The 16,118-nt window shown below is 55.9% G+C and overlaps 1 protein-coding gene across 2 annotated transcripts in view; it reads right to left on the bottom strand.

Annotated features, from left to right (window-relative positions):
* Positions 1-16,118, bottom strand: part of ADPRHL1 (ADP-ribosylhydrolase like 1) — a 51,899-nt gene that overhangs the window by 21,942 nt on the left and 13,839 nt on the right. The window contains exons 3-7 of one of the 2 annotated variants that reach the window (XM_063618531.1): positions 13,964-14,089; positions 9,210-9,350; positions 5,472-5,599; positions 4,178-4,310; positions 2,782-2,935 (exon numbers count right to left, since the gene is read on the bottom strand). In XM_063618531.1, the coding sequence (XP_063474601.1) occupies positions 2,782-2,935; positions 4,178-4,310; positions 5,472-5,599; positions 9,210-9,350; positions 13,964-14,089 (682 nt within the window). Of the gene's footprint in view, positions 1-1,886; positions 2,936-4,177; positions 4,311-5,471; positions 5,600-9,209; positions 9,351-13,963; positions 14,090-16,118 lie in introns of those variants that run through there. The other variant, XM_063618532.1, reaches the window with a different exon arrangement.

The following is a 16,118-nucleotide window of genomic DNA, read 5'->3' as shown; positions in this document are numbered from 1 at the left end:
TTTTGTTTACAATGCTTGTGGATTTTGTGTTTGTGTGTTTTAATCTATAATCAGTTTGTAAATAGACTCACTTTCTGATTCTCACGGAAGGGTTTCATTTGCGGATGGAGATCGAGTCTACCCTGTTTGAATCCAGCTGCACCCTGCTCACGCGAGCTGGCCTTCTCTTCCATACAGCAGGGTGGACAGGGAGGCCCACTTGAATCCAGCTGCACCCTGCTCACGCGAGCTGGCCTTCTCTTCCATACAGCAGGGTGGACAGGGAGGGCCACTTGAATCCAGCTGCACCCTGCTCACGCGAGCTGGCCTTCTCTTCCATACAGCAGGGTGGACAGGGAGGGCCACTTGAATCCAGCTGCACCCTGCTCACGCGAGCTGGCCTTCTCTTCCATACAGCAGGGTGGACAGGGAGGGCCACTTGAATCCAGCTGCACCCTGCTCACGCGAGCTGGCCTTCTCTTCCATACAGCAGGGTGGACAGGGAGGGCCACTTCCCGGTAAGCGGGCAAAACGGGTACTACGACTGTGTTACTTATGCTAACGGGTACTACGACTGTGTTACTTATGCTAACGGGTACTACGACTGTGTTACTTATGCTAACGGGTACTACGACTGTGTTACTTATGCTAGCAACAGTTCCGACTTACCTTAACTGGGTTTCTTTTCCTGAAAGGTAATTCTCGGTTAATTTCCCCACACCCACGGGTCCTGGGACCACGCTGCATGGACGTGTGTGACGTGAGGCCCTTTGCCCCAGTGTGCCTGTCTCTCTGGTTCTTCTGACTTAAAGCACCAGTAGCAGCATGGTTAGTCCAGTTATTCGGAAGCTCAGCACGGAGCCACATTGCTGCAGCATAGAAGGCCACGGATTCCTCCATCAGCATGGACTACACTTCCCACAAAACGAACGGGGCATCTCTATGGAAAAAGCAAAGCGTATCCCTATCCCCGGGACACCCCTACCCCTGGGACACCTCTACCCCTGGGACCCACCCACCCCCGGGACACGCCCACCCCGGGACACCCCTACCCCCGCCCTGACGCCCCTACCCCGGGGACACCCCTACCCCCAGGACACCCCTACCCCCAGACATGCCTACTCCCAGGACACGCCTACCCCCAGGACATGCCTACCCCCAGGCACGCCTACCCCCCAGACATGCCTACCCCCAGGACACGCCTACCCCCAGGACACGCCTACCCCCGGGACACACCTACCCCTGGGACACCCCTACCCCACCCTGATATTCCTACCCCCAGGACATGCCTACCTCCCCCCGACACTCCTAGCCCCCCGGACACTCCTATCCCCAGGATAGGCCCACCCCCGGGACACGCCTACCTCCCGGACACCACTAACCCGGGGAAACGCCTACACCCGGGACACACCTACCCCCAGACAACCCTACCCCCGGGACAAGCCTACTCCCAGGACACGCCCACCCCCGGGACACGCCTGCTCCTTGCACTGAATGAATGCAGGGGTCATTTCCATCAAGAGGAGGCAGCCGGGGAGTGAGGCGCCTGGAAGTGGCTGGCAGGGCTGGTCCGGGAAGCCTGGACCCAACGCGCCTGGGAGTTGGGAGTCTGTGGCCCCCACCTGTGAAGTCCACCAGCCTCTCTTGCCAGTCTACTCACACAGGAATCCTATGTGGGAGCATAAAGACATCACCACTTTCCCCTTTCAAATCATCCCACAGAAGAAGACAACAAAGCCCGTGGGGGTAGGGCTTGTATTTTGGATGCCCGCAGAGATTCTAACCAACCAGGCTTTCTGCCCCACCGCCTCCTCTCCCTGAGGCTGGGGCTTCCCCTGGGATTCCAACTCTGCCCAGAGGGGAGCCCTTTAATGAAATCACAACAAAAAGGCCCTAGCCAAGCGGCCAAGCACAGCGGTAAACATCAGTCAACTGCTGTTTTATTCACACCAGATGCTGCATGGAAAAATCACGTCCAAATTTATTTTAAACAAAAGCAAGTGATCTCTTTTCCAAGACTCTCTGAGAGAGAACCTCATCGCAGGGACAGCGCTTCCTCGTCAGCGAGCCCGGCGGGGCAGGCGCGGAAGGGAAAGGCCTTCTCTGCATTTGGACCTGGCCCACTAAGGCAGACCACAGAGACACACCAGAGCTGGCAGGAGGCCATTTAGGTTCTGGTTTTCTCCGTGAGTTGTTTCAAAAAGAGACTGATCTTAAAATCTAGTGTGATTAAAAAGGTGGGTGGAGTTAAGAGCAATGCTGCTATGTGTGTCCCGCAGGCCCCACTGTGGACTGTTTCTCTGTCCAGGAACACACGACCCACTGTGGACGTGGGAGGGTGGGGGGTGGGGGGAGGCGGTGCATTGGCCCTCACGGGGAAACGCACGCCTGGAGGCAGAGGCAGTACGGAGGGTGTGTAGCGGGGGGCCTGCTGGAGGCCACCACCGCAGTTAGTGTTGTTGAAGGGAGTGAGTAAACAGCATTAGCTCTGCGACAGAATAAAATACACTGCCTGTCCAGGAGACTGCGGGTGAGTGCCACACATGGAGGTCCAAGTGCAGCAAATCCACGCAGTGTCAGTGTTGATGGTGGAGGACGGAAAATATTCTCGCAAGACAAACAATGTATTTTATGCAGCAGTTAGGATTCTGAAATTGGAAATAGAGTTAGATGTGGCCAGTCAGGCACAGACTGCAGTGGAGCCTCACAGAGACACCCTCACCCAGGGGGCTGCGAGAGGATGCTATGGGCCCCGGGGGTGGAATCGGCTCTCTAGGGGGAAAGTGGCAGAAACGGCTTTACTTCTCCTCTGTGGACAGGCGGTAGAGAGCCGCGCCCAGGTCCTCCAGCTTCTCCTTGTCCTCCAGGTCCTGGTACAAGCCTTTGGGAACGAGGTCCAGGCCATACAGCAACCCGAACAGGCAGCCTGCAATGGTGCCTGTGGCCGCGCTCTCCCCTGAAATGCAAAGGCAGCAGTCGCAGTGGGCTCCACCTGACCAGGGCCTCCGCAAGACCCCTGGGGCTGGCCGCCCCTAAGGTGGGCCAAACCCCAATTCTGCTGGGGGCAGCTGATAAAAGGGACAGGCAGGCCGGCGTGGTGGCTCACGCCCGTCATCCCAGCTACACAGGAGGCTGAGACGGGAGAATCTCTTGAACCCGGGAGGCAGAGGTGGCAGTGAGCCGAGATTGCCTGTCTGCACTCCAGCCCGAGTGACAGAGTGAGATCCTGTCTCAAAAAAAAAAAAAAAAAAAAGCCCAAAAACAAACGGGAGGGAGACAGGCGCTTCCCTTCTCCCTCCCTGGGGCAGGCATCTGCGTGAAGTGGTGTTTCAGCACTAAGAGTCAGTGAGGCCACAGGATGCTGCAGAAGGAAGGCAGAGGGAGGGGAGCCTGAGGCCGCACGGTCCCACCCTTGAGCCGAGGTCACGGAGGAAACCTCTCCAGGGGCTGAGCTGGATCTGTGCAGAGGCTTCCTGACCAAACGGGGCCACATGTATGTTTTCCCAGCTCATGTCTGTGGTCAAGCTCAGCTCCAAGCCTCACTGAAGAGAGGCAATTTCAGCCAGTCTCACAGAACCATAACAGCTGCTCCCACAAGGCACAGGGTTGACCTTACGGGTAGGAGCTGCCTGGAGCTGCCACAGCCACTCTGCTGGGCTTCCACCTCTCCCTCCATGGCCAGAGACGGCCAGGGCGTCACAGAGCCAGCACGGATGGAGCAGGATGGGAGCCCAGGACCTAACTCCAGGCCGCAGTCTGCGACTTTGCACAGAGGCTGCAGAGCAAAGGACAAGATGACGGTGACCTTGGAACAGAACCCTGTGAAGGTGGCCAGCCTGAGGCAGCAGTGGCAAGGGCAGGAGCGTCCACACCCCCACACCCCACCTACTCCAAGGCTGCACTGCCCTCCAGGCTCGTGGACCAGGTGAGAGACTCTTGGTCTGCTGGAGCTCACAGCAGGCACCTGCAGCCGCACTTGTATCCTGTAATGTCCTCACATGAGCATGCTCAGGTCAGCCAGTGTACCCTGGAGCCTGTGCCTTCCCAAAGCGGGTTCCAGAAAGGAAGAGACGGACGCACATGCTGAGGCTCAGGAGGTGGCCCCTGAATGCCTGAGGTCCTAGGACACTCCGAGGGGGGTGCTTCAGGAGAAGGGCGCTACCCTCCAGGAAGCCATGGCCATTAAGGAACATCTCACCTCCATGAAACATGGCCCGGTGACACAGCTCAGTCCAGCTGTTTCCTGCTGCAAGGAGGGCGTCATAGGCTATCATGGGGGCGTCATGGCCTCGTCTTCCCCCTCGACCTTCTGAGCTCCATTTCCTGTAGGTCTGACAAGAGAGCCATGGGTCAGGGGCATGTGCCCAAGTGGAGCCACTTCTGGGTACATTATAGCACAAACTTTCTGGGCCCCTCCTAGTGAACTGCCATTCCATCCATTAACGCTTTCTGGGCCCCTCCTAGTGAACTGCCATTCCATCCATCCACCCTTTTCTTTTCGAGATGGAATCTGGCTCTGTCCCCCAGGCTGGAGTGCAATGATGCAATCTCAGCTCACTGCAACCTCCGCCTCCCTGGTTCAAGCGATTCTCCTGCCTCAGCCTCCTGAGTAGTTGGGATTACAGGCGCATGCCAGCACACCTGGCTAATTTTTTGTATTTTTAGTAGAGATGGGGTTAGTCACCCACCCACCCATCCATTCACCCATCCATTCATCTATCCACCCATCCACCCACCCATCCATTCAGCATCCAGTCATCTATCCACCCATCCATTCACCCACCCATTTATCAACCCATCCATTCACCCATCCTTCCACCACCCACCCACCCATCCATATACCCACCCACCCATCAATTCACCCATCCACTTATCCATCCACCCACCCATTCATCCATTCACCCACCCATTCATCCATCCACCCATCCATTCATCCATTCACCCTCCCATTTACCTACCCATTAATTCACCTACCCTTCCACCACCCACCCACCCATCCATATACCCACCCACCCATTCACCCACCCACTCATCCGTCCACCTACCCACCCAGCCATCTCACCCATTCACCCATCCACTCATCCATTCACCTATCCACCCACCCATCCACTCATCCATCCACCTATCCATTCATCCATTTACCCACACATTTACCTACCCATCCATTCACCCACCCTTCTACCTACCTGCCCTTCCATCCACCTACCCAACCACCCATCCATATACCCACCCACCCACCCACGCACCCATCCATTCACCTGTCCACCCATCCATCCACCCATCTATTCATCCATTCAGCCACCCATTTACCTACCCATCCATTCACGCACCCTTCCACCCACCCGCCCTTCCACCCACCCACCCATCCATCTATCCGTCCATCTATCCATCCATCCATCCACCTACCCACCCACCTATCCACCCACTTGCTATGCGCTTATTGAGCACCACTGGTGTGCCAGACACTGCCCCAGTGCCAGGACAAGGCTTACCTTTTCCCTCTCTTCTGCGTCATAATTGTCGGGGAAGATGGCTTTGCTTTCTGAGTCTTTACTGATTTTCCTCTCCTCCAAATAAAATTGCCATTTAGCTTCAAAGTAAAACCAGTGCTCCTGGTATTCTAAACATAAAGAACAGGGTGAGCTGAACACAATGGCATCCATGGAGTGGGGCGGAGGGCCCTGGGGCGGGTGCAGGGAGTGGGGAGGGGGGGTGGGGGGATGGGGGTGTGGGGAAGTGGCGAAGCCCCCTCCACCGAGCTGCAGGCATGTGGAGAAGCCGAGCACCTGTCCTGGAGTAAACAACTGAGCGACTGTCCAGAATTACCAACATGTTGACGTTTGTAGCTGCTTTCTTTTTTTTGAGATGAAGTCTTGCTTTTGTCCCCCAGGCTGGAGTGCAGTGGCGCGATCTCGGCTCATTGCAAACTCTGCCTCCCAGGTTCAAGCGATTCTCCTGCCTCAGCCTCCCAAGTAGCTGGGATTACAGGCGCCTGCCACCACGCCTGGCTAATTTTTGTATTTTTAGTAGAGACGGGGTTTCACCATGTTGGTCAGGCTGATCTCGAACTCCTGACCTCAGGTGATCCACCTGCCTCAGCCTCCTAAAGTGCTGGGATGACAGGCGTGAGCCACCGCGCCTGGCCTCTTTTTTCTTTCTTTTCTTTTCTTTTTTTTTTTTTTGAGACAGAGTCTCGCTCTGTTGCCCAGGCTAGAGTGCAGTGGCACCATCTTGGCACACTGCAACCTCTGCTTCCCAGGTTCAAGCAATTCTCCTGCCTCAGCCTCCTGAATAGCTGGGACTACAGTCACCCGCCACCACGCCCGGCTAATTTTTGTATTTTTAGTAGAGATGGGGTTTCACCATATTGGCCGGACTGGTCTCGAATTCCTGACCTCAAGTGATCCTCCCACCTCGGCTTCCCAAAGTGCTGGGATTACAGGCGTGAGCCACCATGCCCAGCCTTTAGCTGCTTTGAAAGGACAGCAAGCAAGTTGGAGATGGGGCAAAAGCATTCTCATTACATTGTTGCATTAGCCCTGCACCTGCAGAGCAGGGCATGGCATGTTTCATTACTCCTAACTGAAATCCAGGCCCCTGCATGCTCTAGGGACTTCTTGGAGGTCAACTGGCCAAGAGGACGCTGACTCAGAAGGGAGTCTGAACCTGCAGCTACACACCCTACAGACCACAGGGAAGCGCCTTCCCGCCATGGAGCCAGGAGGCATGCAGCTGCCCAGACCCAGTCCCCCGGCCCTCCTGCCTGCCTTACGGTGAGCACCCCTGCCCGACACACCCCACCTCCTGCTCCCTGGCACCGTGGGAGCCACAGAGGGCGGGAGCTGTGCAGGCCACTGGTGGTTGTCAGGCCCAAGGGACACGTGTGCCGATCACATGCGGTGACAGAGCACAGATCCTGCCTGCCTGGCTGTGGTTGGAGAGCTCAGGGCGCTGGAGAGCAGAGCTGGAGGGCTGCAAGGGGAGGCTACACTCCTGCCACAGAGCTCCAGGCCACAGGGAGGCCAGGCGGGCCCTGGACCAGGCCCTGGACGAGGCTCACAGGCACCCGAGACTCACGTGCCCTCCGAAACTCTGGGCCAATTTGGTTTCACACAAGGAAAAGTCCAGCCCCCTTAGGGTCTTGTTCAGCGACATGAAATTGGAAGTGAAAGACGCAAAAGTAAGAGGGCAGCAGCCACAGGCGCATCCCATGAACCCACAGGGCCTGGAACTCCGGGTGGAGCGTCAACGTGGACCTGGGCGCAGACTCAAAACACTGCCTCTCACCCGAGTCAGCGGGGGTTGGCCAATTCGGAAACGGACGTCCAAACACAAAAGCAGGGAGCCAATTTGTGAACTGTCCTCACTGCGGAGGGGCCGTGTCAGGTGGGCCGGTCAGAAGCCCAGAGCAGTGTTTCCGGAGGGTGTCCTACGGGACTTAACGTTCTCTGGATGATTTTAGATGCTCTGTTAAAAAGGTTTCGGTGTCAAGGGAATTCATAAAACTCTGGGTTAAAGAAATTTGAAATTAAATAGATTTATTTGGAGGATTGCTTCTCAGAGATTTAAACTGGTATCTGTGCATTTCAAATCCCTAAGAGAAAGAGTAAAGCTTTCTGAAGAATAGTCGGAAACATTCCATGAACCCGAAGGGGAGGAGGTTTTGCTAGTCAGATACTTCCAACTGTTTTTCAGAAAAATGCTTTGAGGAAAACCGTTTTGAATACCAGAGTTCTGGGAGAACATTTGTTAATATACTGTGAATTCGGTAATGGCGTGGCCCCATGCCTGACTGCTCGCCTGTTTCTAAGGTGGGTCAGGATGACTCTCCTGGGGTTAGGGAGATGACTTAGCCCGTGGCTGCAGACAACAACCTCAGCTGGAAAGAACCCGGTGCCACCGGCTTAGCCATCTCCCACCGCTCCCACGCCAAGCAGTAAGAGAGATGAAACCACCGGAAATAAAGTGTGCTGTGGCCTGCCAGGCGTGCTCAGCAGTCACGCTTCCTGAGGAGGGCCAGGCCACGGGGAGCACAGAGCAGCAACTCAAGGAGGTACTGACTGTGTGTGGACGCTGACTTTCTTGCTCCCGTCAGCACAGGCTTGGTGGCTGAGCAGCCCCTGAGCCACGTCCAGGCAGGTATCCATGCCTGCACCCCCGTGGAAAGCTGTGCACCAGTCCCCCACAAGGCATTTCAGAACATGCGCCTGCACCTTGCAGGGGAAAAAAGGGATTCACTGGTTTTTCTGTTTCTAGAAGACTTCAGACCAGGCGAGGTGGCTCACGCCTGTAATCCCAGTACTTTGGGAGGCTAACGCGGGCAGATCACTTGAAGCCAGGGCGACCTGGCGAAACCCCATCTCTACTAAAAATACAAAAAATTAGCCAGGTGTGGTGGCGGGCTCCTGTAATCTCAGCTACTCGGGAGCTGAGGCAGGAGAATTGCTTGAACCTGGGAGGTGGAGGTTGCGGTGAGCTGAGATTGCATCATTGCACTCTGCTTCGGCAACGGAGCCAGATTCCATGTCAAAAAAAAAAAAAATTAAGAAGACTTCAGCCTGAGGCTGTTTTGAAAAATAAGCAAACCTGATCCTACATTCAAATCCTCCTTCTCCTTCTCCGGGATACACTGGATACCTTATTTCCAATTTCCTCAACAGTGCAAGGACGCCAAACGCTGCATGAAGCTGCCTGTGCTCCCCCTGCCGCCCCCTCCCCTCTTAGACGGCACCTCCCGTGGGGTGGAAGAATCTTCCGGAACCGTCACGGATTTCCTAGTCCCATACCTGCTGTCCCTGCCTCTGGCCGGCCTCATGGGACTCCTGAGGGAAGGGCCCAGCCCTGAGCTCGCCTAAACCGGGCAGAAGCGGAGATTTCCCCAGCGCACCACGGGTCCCACTCAGCACCCCAAAGGCTGCCAGTCGCTTGGTGCCACGGGCTGGGGTGGACGGGGGACGGGTGGACCCGCTGGAGGCAAATGTCCCCGGCAGGCTCAGGTCTCTCTGAGGCTCTGGGTGGGGAGGCAAAGCCTCCTAGGTCAGGGCAGAGGCAGACTGGTCAGGAGCAGCATGGGGCCTGCCTTGCGAGGCCAGCTCTGCTCACATGGCCCGGACAGGGCCCTCCCGGTTCCATCTAAGAGCGAAAGTGCCTTGAAGTATTTGGGGGCCGATGGAGGGGCTGAATCTGTCCAGATCTGCTCTGAGGGCGGACTGGGGCCGGGGAGCGCTCACCTGCCGTGTGCCGGATGGTCTTTCTGCAGTATTCTTCTGCCAGCGGCACCGCCCGCAGCATGTCTCTCCCCCACTGGACCAGCGGCCTTCCTTGTGCAGCGAACGACACAAACAGGGCCGTGCACAGGGAGCCCAGGAAGCCTGGAGGGCGGGGAAGAGGGGGGCACCGTCACCGGGACCGCTTGGGAGGGCCTGGGGCCGCGCGCCACGCTGCGTGGGACCCCCGAGGAAGGGTTTGCTCGTTTTCCGTCTTTCCCATGTTCAGGTGCACAGTTCGGCGGCATTAACCACGTTCACACTGTGGACATTCTCCATCCTCTCTGCGACTCCCCATCTTCCCAAACTGTAGCTCTGTCCCCACTCCACTCACCCCACGGCCCTCCCCAGGCCCTGGCCGCCCCCAGTCGACTTTTCTGTCTCCGGATGTGACCGCTCTGGGTGCCTGCTCCTCGTGGAACCACACGCGATTTGTCCCTTTGTGGCGGGCGTGCTCCACTCAGGACGCACCCTCAGGTCCACCCGCGTGGCTCGCCACGGCTTCCCTTCCTCTCCGTGGCTGAATCGCATTCCGTGCGTGGACGAACGCATTTTGATTGCCCGTCATCTGTGTGTGGATGCACGAGCTGCCTCCGCCTTTGGCTATTGGGAACACCGCGTCACGTAGACCCTTAGCATCCGTGTCCGGGGATTATCAGTTAACGAGCCTGTGCAGGAGGAAGGCTGAGGTGGGGGCTCTCCTGACTCGAGAGCGACCCCCAGAGCTCTGGGGCCGTTGCGCACACTCGGGCGTTTCCTGTGCGGGGCCGACTCGTGCGCCCGGCTGGTGCTTTGGGGCTTTTCTTGCCTGACCTGTGGGCGTGCATTAGCAGCCGGAAAGCTCATCGGCACAGACAAGCTCAGAGCTCATCTTATAGGCACCGTCTCCCTTATTTTCTTTGGTATGTCAAATTTTACAACTGTTTACTGAAAAAGAAATGCATGTGAGTATATATGTATTTAATAAAACACGGTTAAGGAAGAAGTTAAGTCTGGGAGGCCTGTCCTGGTCCATCTTGCAGGGCTGTGGGGAAAGATGGGGCCAGCGGCTTCTGGGGTACTGAGCTCACCCCGCAGTCCACACAGCCAGCCCTGCACCTCACGGAGCAGGTGGCACTGGGTCCGCAGCTCTCAGGGAACATGGCCACGTCTGGCCCTGCCAGGCTCCCATCCACCGTTGCACTGGCCTCATCCCGCTACTGTGGAAGCCATCAGACGGGAGCTCGGAAGAGACTGATCTGAATTACAATGATCCTGGCCATAGTGAGGCTAACAATGCCCAGGGCTGGCAGGACAGTCCTGGAAATCCCGTGGTCACCGTCCGGGTGGAGACAGCCCTGGAGAGGCCGCCTCTTCCAAAGTCATGAGCTCTCTCCTCTCACTGCCAGCCATTGTGGGGACCACAGCTGCTGCGGGTCAGTAGTGGCAGGAGGCGAAGTGACGGCCATGGTACTCGTGACGTAGTTTCAGAGACGCAGTCGTGTGGGAGGACCAGTGACAGCCGTGGTGACAGTACCAGTAGCAGCAGCAACGATGGTGGTGGTACTCGTGACGGTCGCAGTGGGAACAGTGTGGTGCCAGTGACTGCAGCAGTGGTTGTCGTAGTAGTGATGGTATCATGTGGAGGAACTGGTGATATCAGTGGTGACAGCACCAGTAGCAGCAGCCATAGTGGTGATGGCTGTACTGGTGATAAAAGCGGAACGGTGTTGAAAGGCGGGGGTGGCACTAGTGGTGGGGGTGGCAGTGGCACTAGTGGCGGGGGTGGCAGTGGCACTAGTGGCGGGGGTGGCAGTGGCACTGGTGGTGGCGGTGGCAGTGTTGCTAGTGACAGCAGCAGTAGGGATGGTGTGGTGCTGCTGATGGGAGCAGCCATGGCGGTGGCAGTAGTTATAGTGCGAGTGGCCGTGCAGGGGAGCAGTGACCCCTGTTGCCGAGCCCTCTCCCCATTGGGCACTGCTCCCAGGGTGTCATCTGCCACTCAGACCTCACGAGAGCCTGTGAAGGGCTTGGCAATCACCCCTCTTGTGGATGAGGCGTGTGGGGCTGAGAGGTTGTGTTGCTGTTTTGGAGCCATGTTAGCTTCAGAAGGGTCGGTTCTGCTGCGGACCCTGTGGGTGTGTGTGAGGCCCACACCCACCTATGAAAGGGGCGAGTCTGCTGTCATGGCGCTGCTGGCCAGAGGCAGGCTCTGGGGTGGGTGCCGTGTGCGTTCTGACATCCCACTTCTCTGTACGCCGGGGCTGTGACACCGTCCTGCCGGGGCTGTCGTGGGGAAAAGATGACCCTAAGCCCAGGCTGGGCCCACGGTGAACGGCCACTCAACATGGCCACTACATGGAGCATGGTTGCCCATGACACACCATGCAGAGATGGGCCGCAGAGACAGGCTGCAGAGACGCTTTCCAGCAGCTGTCAGGCCACTCTTGAAGGCACTAATCAGGGCCTCCCTTGGCCTGGCGGGAGGGCTGCAGCAGCGGCAAGAGTCTATGAATCGTTCTCAGGCCCAGGGCTCTGGGCCGGTCCTGACCCCGCCTATGGCTCTGCCTCCGCGCAGGGTCGCTGCAGCTCTGGGCTCATGGGAGCACGCAATGCACGCTGTAACACAAACTGTGGTTCTTGCTGCCAGAGGTGGTTTGAAAATGGAAAAGGGAGTAGAGTTAAAAAGCACTTTGAAGTGTCAATTTCATAAATCAAACCCTTAAAACATTTTTGGTCATTATCATAGAAATATATAAATTATTCATCTATTAAACATGTGAAATAATTTTTTTTTTTGAGATGGAGTCTGATTCTGTCGCCCAGGCTGGAGTCCAGTGGTGTGATCTTGGCTCACTGCAACCTCTGCCTCCCAGGTTCAAGTGATTCTCCTGCCTCAGTCTCCTGAGTAGTTGGGATTACAGGCATGCACCACCATGCCCAGCTAATTTTTGTATTTTTTAGTAGAGACAAGGTTTCACCATGGTGGCCAGGCTGGTCTCGAACTCCTGACCTCAGGTGATCCTCCTGCCTTGGCCTCCCAAAGTGCTGGGATTACAGGCATGAGCCATCGCGCCTGGCAGTGAAATAATTTTTAAAATATGAGTAGGAAATACATTAGCAAATATTTTAGAAATTTAAATTATTAACACAGATTCTTGTGCTCATTACATTGTTTTCAAATGTCCAACTTTTTTTTTTGTTTTTGAGATAGGGCCTCGCCCTGTTGCCCAGGCTGGAGTGCAATGGTGCAAACACAGCTCACTGCAGCCCCAGCATCCTGGGCTCAGGCGATCCTCCTCCAGCAGTAGCTGGAACCACAGGTGCATGCCATCATGCCTGGCTAATTTTTCATTTTTTTGTAGAGACGGAGTCTCCCCGTGTTCCCCAGGCTGGTCTCGTACTCCTGTGCTCAAGCGATCCTCCTGCCTCTGCCTCCCAAAGTGCTGGGATCACAGGTGTGAGCCACTGTACCTGCATCTGGCAAATGCCCAACATTTTCGCGTCTGAAGGTTTTAATTTTTAATTTGCGTCCGGTTGCACCACTCAGCTAGCAGGAGTCCAGCACTGCTCCCTTCTCGGCATCTGACTCTGGCCCACCAGGTGGGTCACGTGCCTTCCCTCTTACATTTTAATGAGTTTGCCAAGTTGCCTGTGAGTCCACTGCTTAGGCCATCTGTCCCCAGGGTAGTAAAGGCACGCAGCTGTTGGCTGCAGACTCGGTGGGGGTGGGACGGCCAGGCCAGCAGAGCTATGTGTTGATCAAAGGCCAGTTGCTCACTGCTGTTCTCAGGGAGGGGTGGGCAGCTCTGCCCTCCTCGTTGGGACACCGATCACAGCAGATACCAAAAGGTAATCCTGAACGAGGCTAGCATGGCTGTTGGATGTGCGTGGGACTGGGCGGTGCCAGGATTAAGGGCCAATTGCAGGTCAGGAGTTTTGAGTCATTTTTGCTTTTTTTAAATGGAAGCCAACCGAGCCGCCTCCTCATTACCTTTCAAAGTCAGGCCTAGAGTCAGACGCTACTGCAGCCACCCCAGCCTGGCCTCTCAGAGGCCTGTCCTCCACAGGATGGGTTGGGGACGGGGACAAACCCCAGTGAGCAGCTGGCCACCTGGCACAGACCACAAGGAAGGAAGTGCCATGTTAAGGGGGCGACATGATCCAACCTGCTTCACCCTCACACAGCCCAATTTGCAGATGTGATTCACATGCGGCAGTTGCCCTGTTACAGGTGAGAAAACTGTGGCCTGGGGGGTGGAGCCACTGCCGTGGTTCCCGTGGTCCCCTTCGCTCCCTTGGCCGGCAGGTGGTGGGGCCAACCCCCACCTGGCACAGCAGGCAAATGCAGGAAATATTGTACAAACCCTGGTTCCCGGCGTCACCCCGATCCCACCTGCACCCAGGCATTGGTGCCTTTCTTTGTCTTTTGTTCTGACACAAATGATACCAAAACCACTGAATTCTTTCCCTCGTACAGTTTCTTCAACATCACCACACTTATCGCTAATCCTGCTTTTGGGCTGAAAACAGGCCTTAAGCAAAGCAGATTAAAAAATAAGCCAACTCTCCCAACAAATCAAAAAATCGATGTGATCCCACAAGATTTCCAGCCCAGTGTCCTGGGCAGGGCACCCTCACAGCAGGCAGCCAGCAGATGCAGGGTCAGCTTCTGTCTCCTTTAAGCAGACGTGCAGATGGCGGCAGCTCCAGGCCCCTGCCCCCCGCCCCACACTTACCTGTGGGATGGTTGTGGGTCATCCGGCCGCACTCCACGCTGACCTCGATGAGGGTCTCCAGCCGCTCAGGCTTCCAGTACCGCAGGCCGATGCACATGGCCTTGGTGGCTGCTCCAAACCCTGAGCCTGCGTGGAGAAGGAAGTGCTGGTTTAGACCTCTGCTCCAATAATTCCACCCCTGACAATCTAGCTTTCATGAGTAATTTTAAAAGTATAAAAATTTATGTAATAACACGTTATCAGAGTGTGGTTTAAATGAGTGAGCTATGGGCAGGCCACTCAAGTGCCTGCAGCAGAAAGGAGATGGGGCGAATTTGGTTGCATCCAAGTGTCGGGTGTTAGTCACTAAAAACAGAATGTTTGATGGCCTGGAGATATGCTCGTGATATGCAGCATGCTTTCAACGAGATGTTTTCCCTGTAAAAACAGCTTCATTGAGTTATAACTACATACAACAAACTAGGCATAATGAAACGTGCATGACCCTAAGATTTTTACATCAGTATACCCCGGGACCCAGCACCCAGGTGCAGGGTGAATACAGGTATACCCCGGGACCCAGCACCCATACGTAGAGTGAACATAGGTGTACCCTGGGACCCAGCACCCATGCATAGGGTGAACATAGGTGTACCCCATGACCCAGCATCCACACATAGAGTGAACATAGGTGTACCCCATGACCCAGCATCCACGTGTAGAGTGAACATAGGTGTACCCTGGGACCCAGCACCCATGCGTAGAGTGAACATAGGTGTACCCTGGGACCCAGCACCCATGCGTAACGTGAACATAGGTGTACCCTGTGACCCAGCACCCACACGTAGGGTGAACATAGGTGTACCCCGTGACCCAGCACCCACGCATAGGGTGAACATAGGTGTACCCCATGACCCAGCACCCATGCGTAGGGTGAACATAGGTGTACCCCATGACCCAGCACCCACGTGTAGAGTGAACATAGGTGTACCCCAGGACCCAGCACCCACGTGTAGAGTGAACATAGGTGTACCCCAGGACCCAGCACCCACATGTAGAGTGAACATAGGTGTACCCCATGACCCAGCACCCACGTGTAGAGTGAACATAGGTGTACCCCAGGACCCAGCACCCACGTGTAGAGTGAACATAGGTGTACCCCAGGACCCAGCACCCACACGTAGAGTGAACATAGGTGTACCCCATGACCCAGCACCCACGTGTAGAGTGAACATAGGTGTACCCCAGGACCCAGCACCCAGGTGCAGAGTGAACATAGGTGTACCCCATGACTCAGCACCCATGCGTAGAGTGAACATAGATGTACCCCAGGACCCAGCACCCAGGCGCAGAGTGAACATAGGTGTACCCCGTGACCCAGCACCCGGGTGCAGAGTGAATGCCGCTGTTGCCCTGAAGCTGCCGGTGCCCTCTGCAATCCGTCCTCCTGCCTCTCCCAAGCCCCACTGCTGCGACCGTGCGTGTTACTCGGTGTGTTCCAGGCCCTGTGTAAACGGAATTACACAGAAAGTGCCGTGCTTTTCGCCTGGCTTCTGTCACTCCTTATAACTGCTCTGAGAAGCACCCACATTGTTGGAGATCAATAGTGATTCCTTTTTATGGCTGAATAGCTCCCCCTTGCATTGATCTGCCATCACTGCTCTATCTGCTGACCTGCAGTTCGGGCTGTGTCCAGTCTGGGGCTCTGAGCGTGAGGCACCACATCCTGGTGTGGACAGAGGCTCTCTTCTCTTGGGCGAATGCTGGGGCAGAGCCTCCAGATCACGTGGTGATGAATGTTTAACTTTTTTGTTTGTTTGAGATGGAGTCTCGCTCTGTGGCCCTGGCTGGAGTGCAGTGGCCTAATCTTAGCTCACTGCACTTCCACCTGCCAGGTTCAAGCAGTTCTCCTGCCTCAGCCTCCGAGTAGCTGGGATTACAGGCACGCGCCACCATGCCTGGCTAGTTTTTGTATTTTTAGCAGAGATGAGGTTTCACCTTGTTGGCCAGGCTGGTCTTGAACTGCTGACCTCAGGTGATCAGCCTGCCTTGGCCTCCCAAAGTGCTAGGATTATAGGCATGAGCCACCACGCCTGGCAGAATGTTTAACTTTTAAAGAAACTGCCAAATGGGTTTCCAGAGTCAGAGTGGTAGACCCATTGATGTCCCTCCAGCA

Source organism: Symphalangus syndactylus, chromosome 15, assembly GCF_028878055.3.
Source record: "Symphalangus syndactylus isolate Jambi chromosome 15, NHGRI_mSymSyn1-v2.1_pri, whole genome shotgun sequence".
In the NCBI taxonomy this organism is placed as follows: domain Eukaryota; kingdom Metazoa; phylum Chordata; class Mammalia; order Primates; family Hylobatidae; genus Symphalangus; species Symphalangus syndactylus.
The sequence above is the reverse complement of the archived record's forward strand: the minus strand, read 5'-3'. Positions and strand labels throughout refer to the sequence as shown.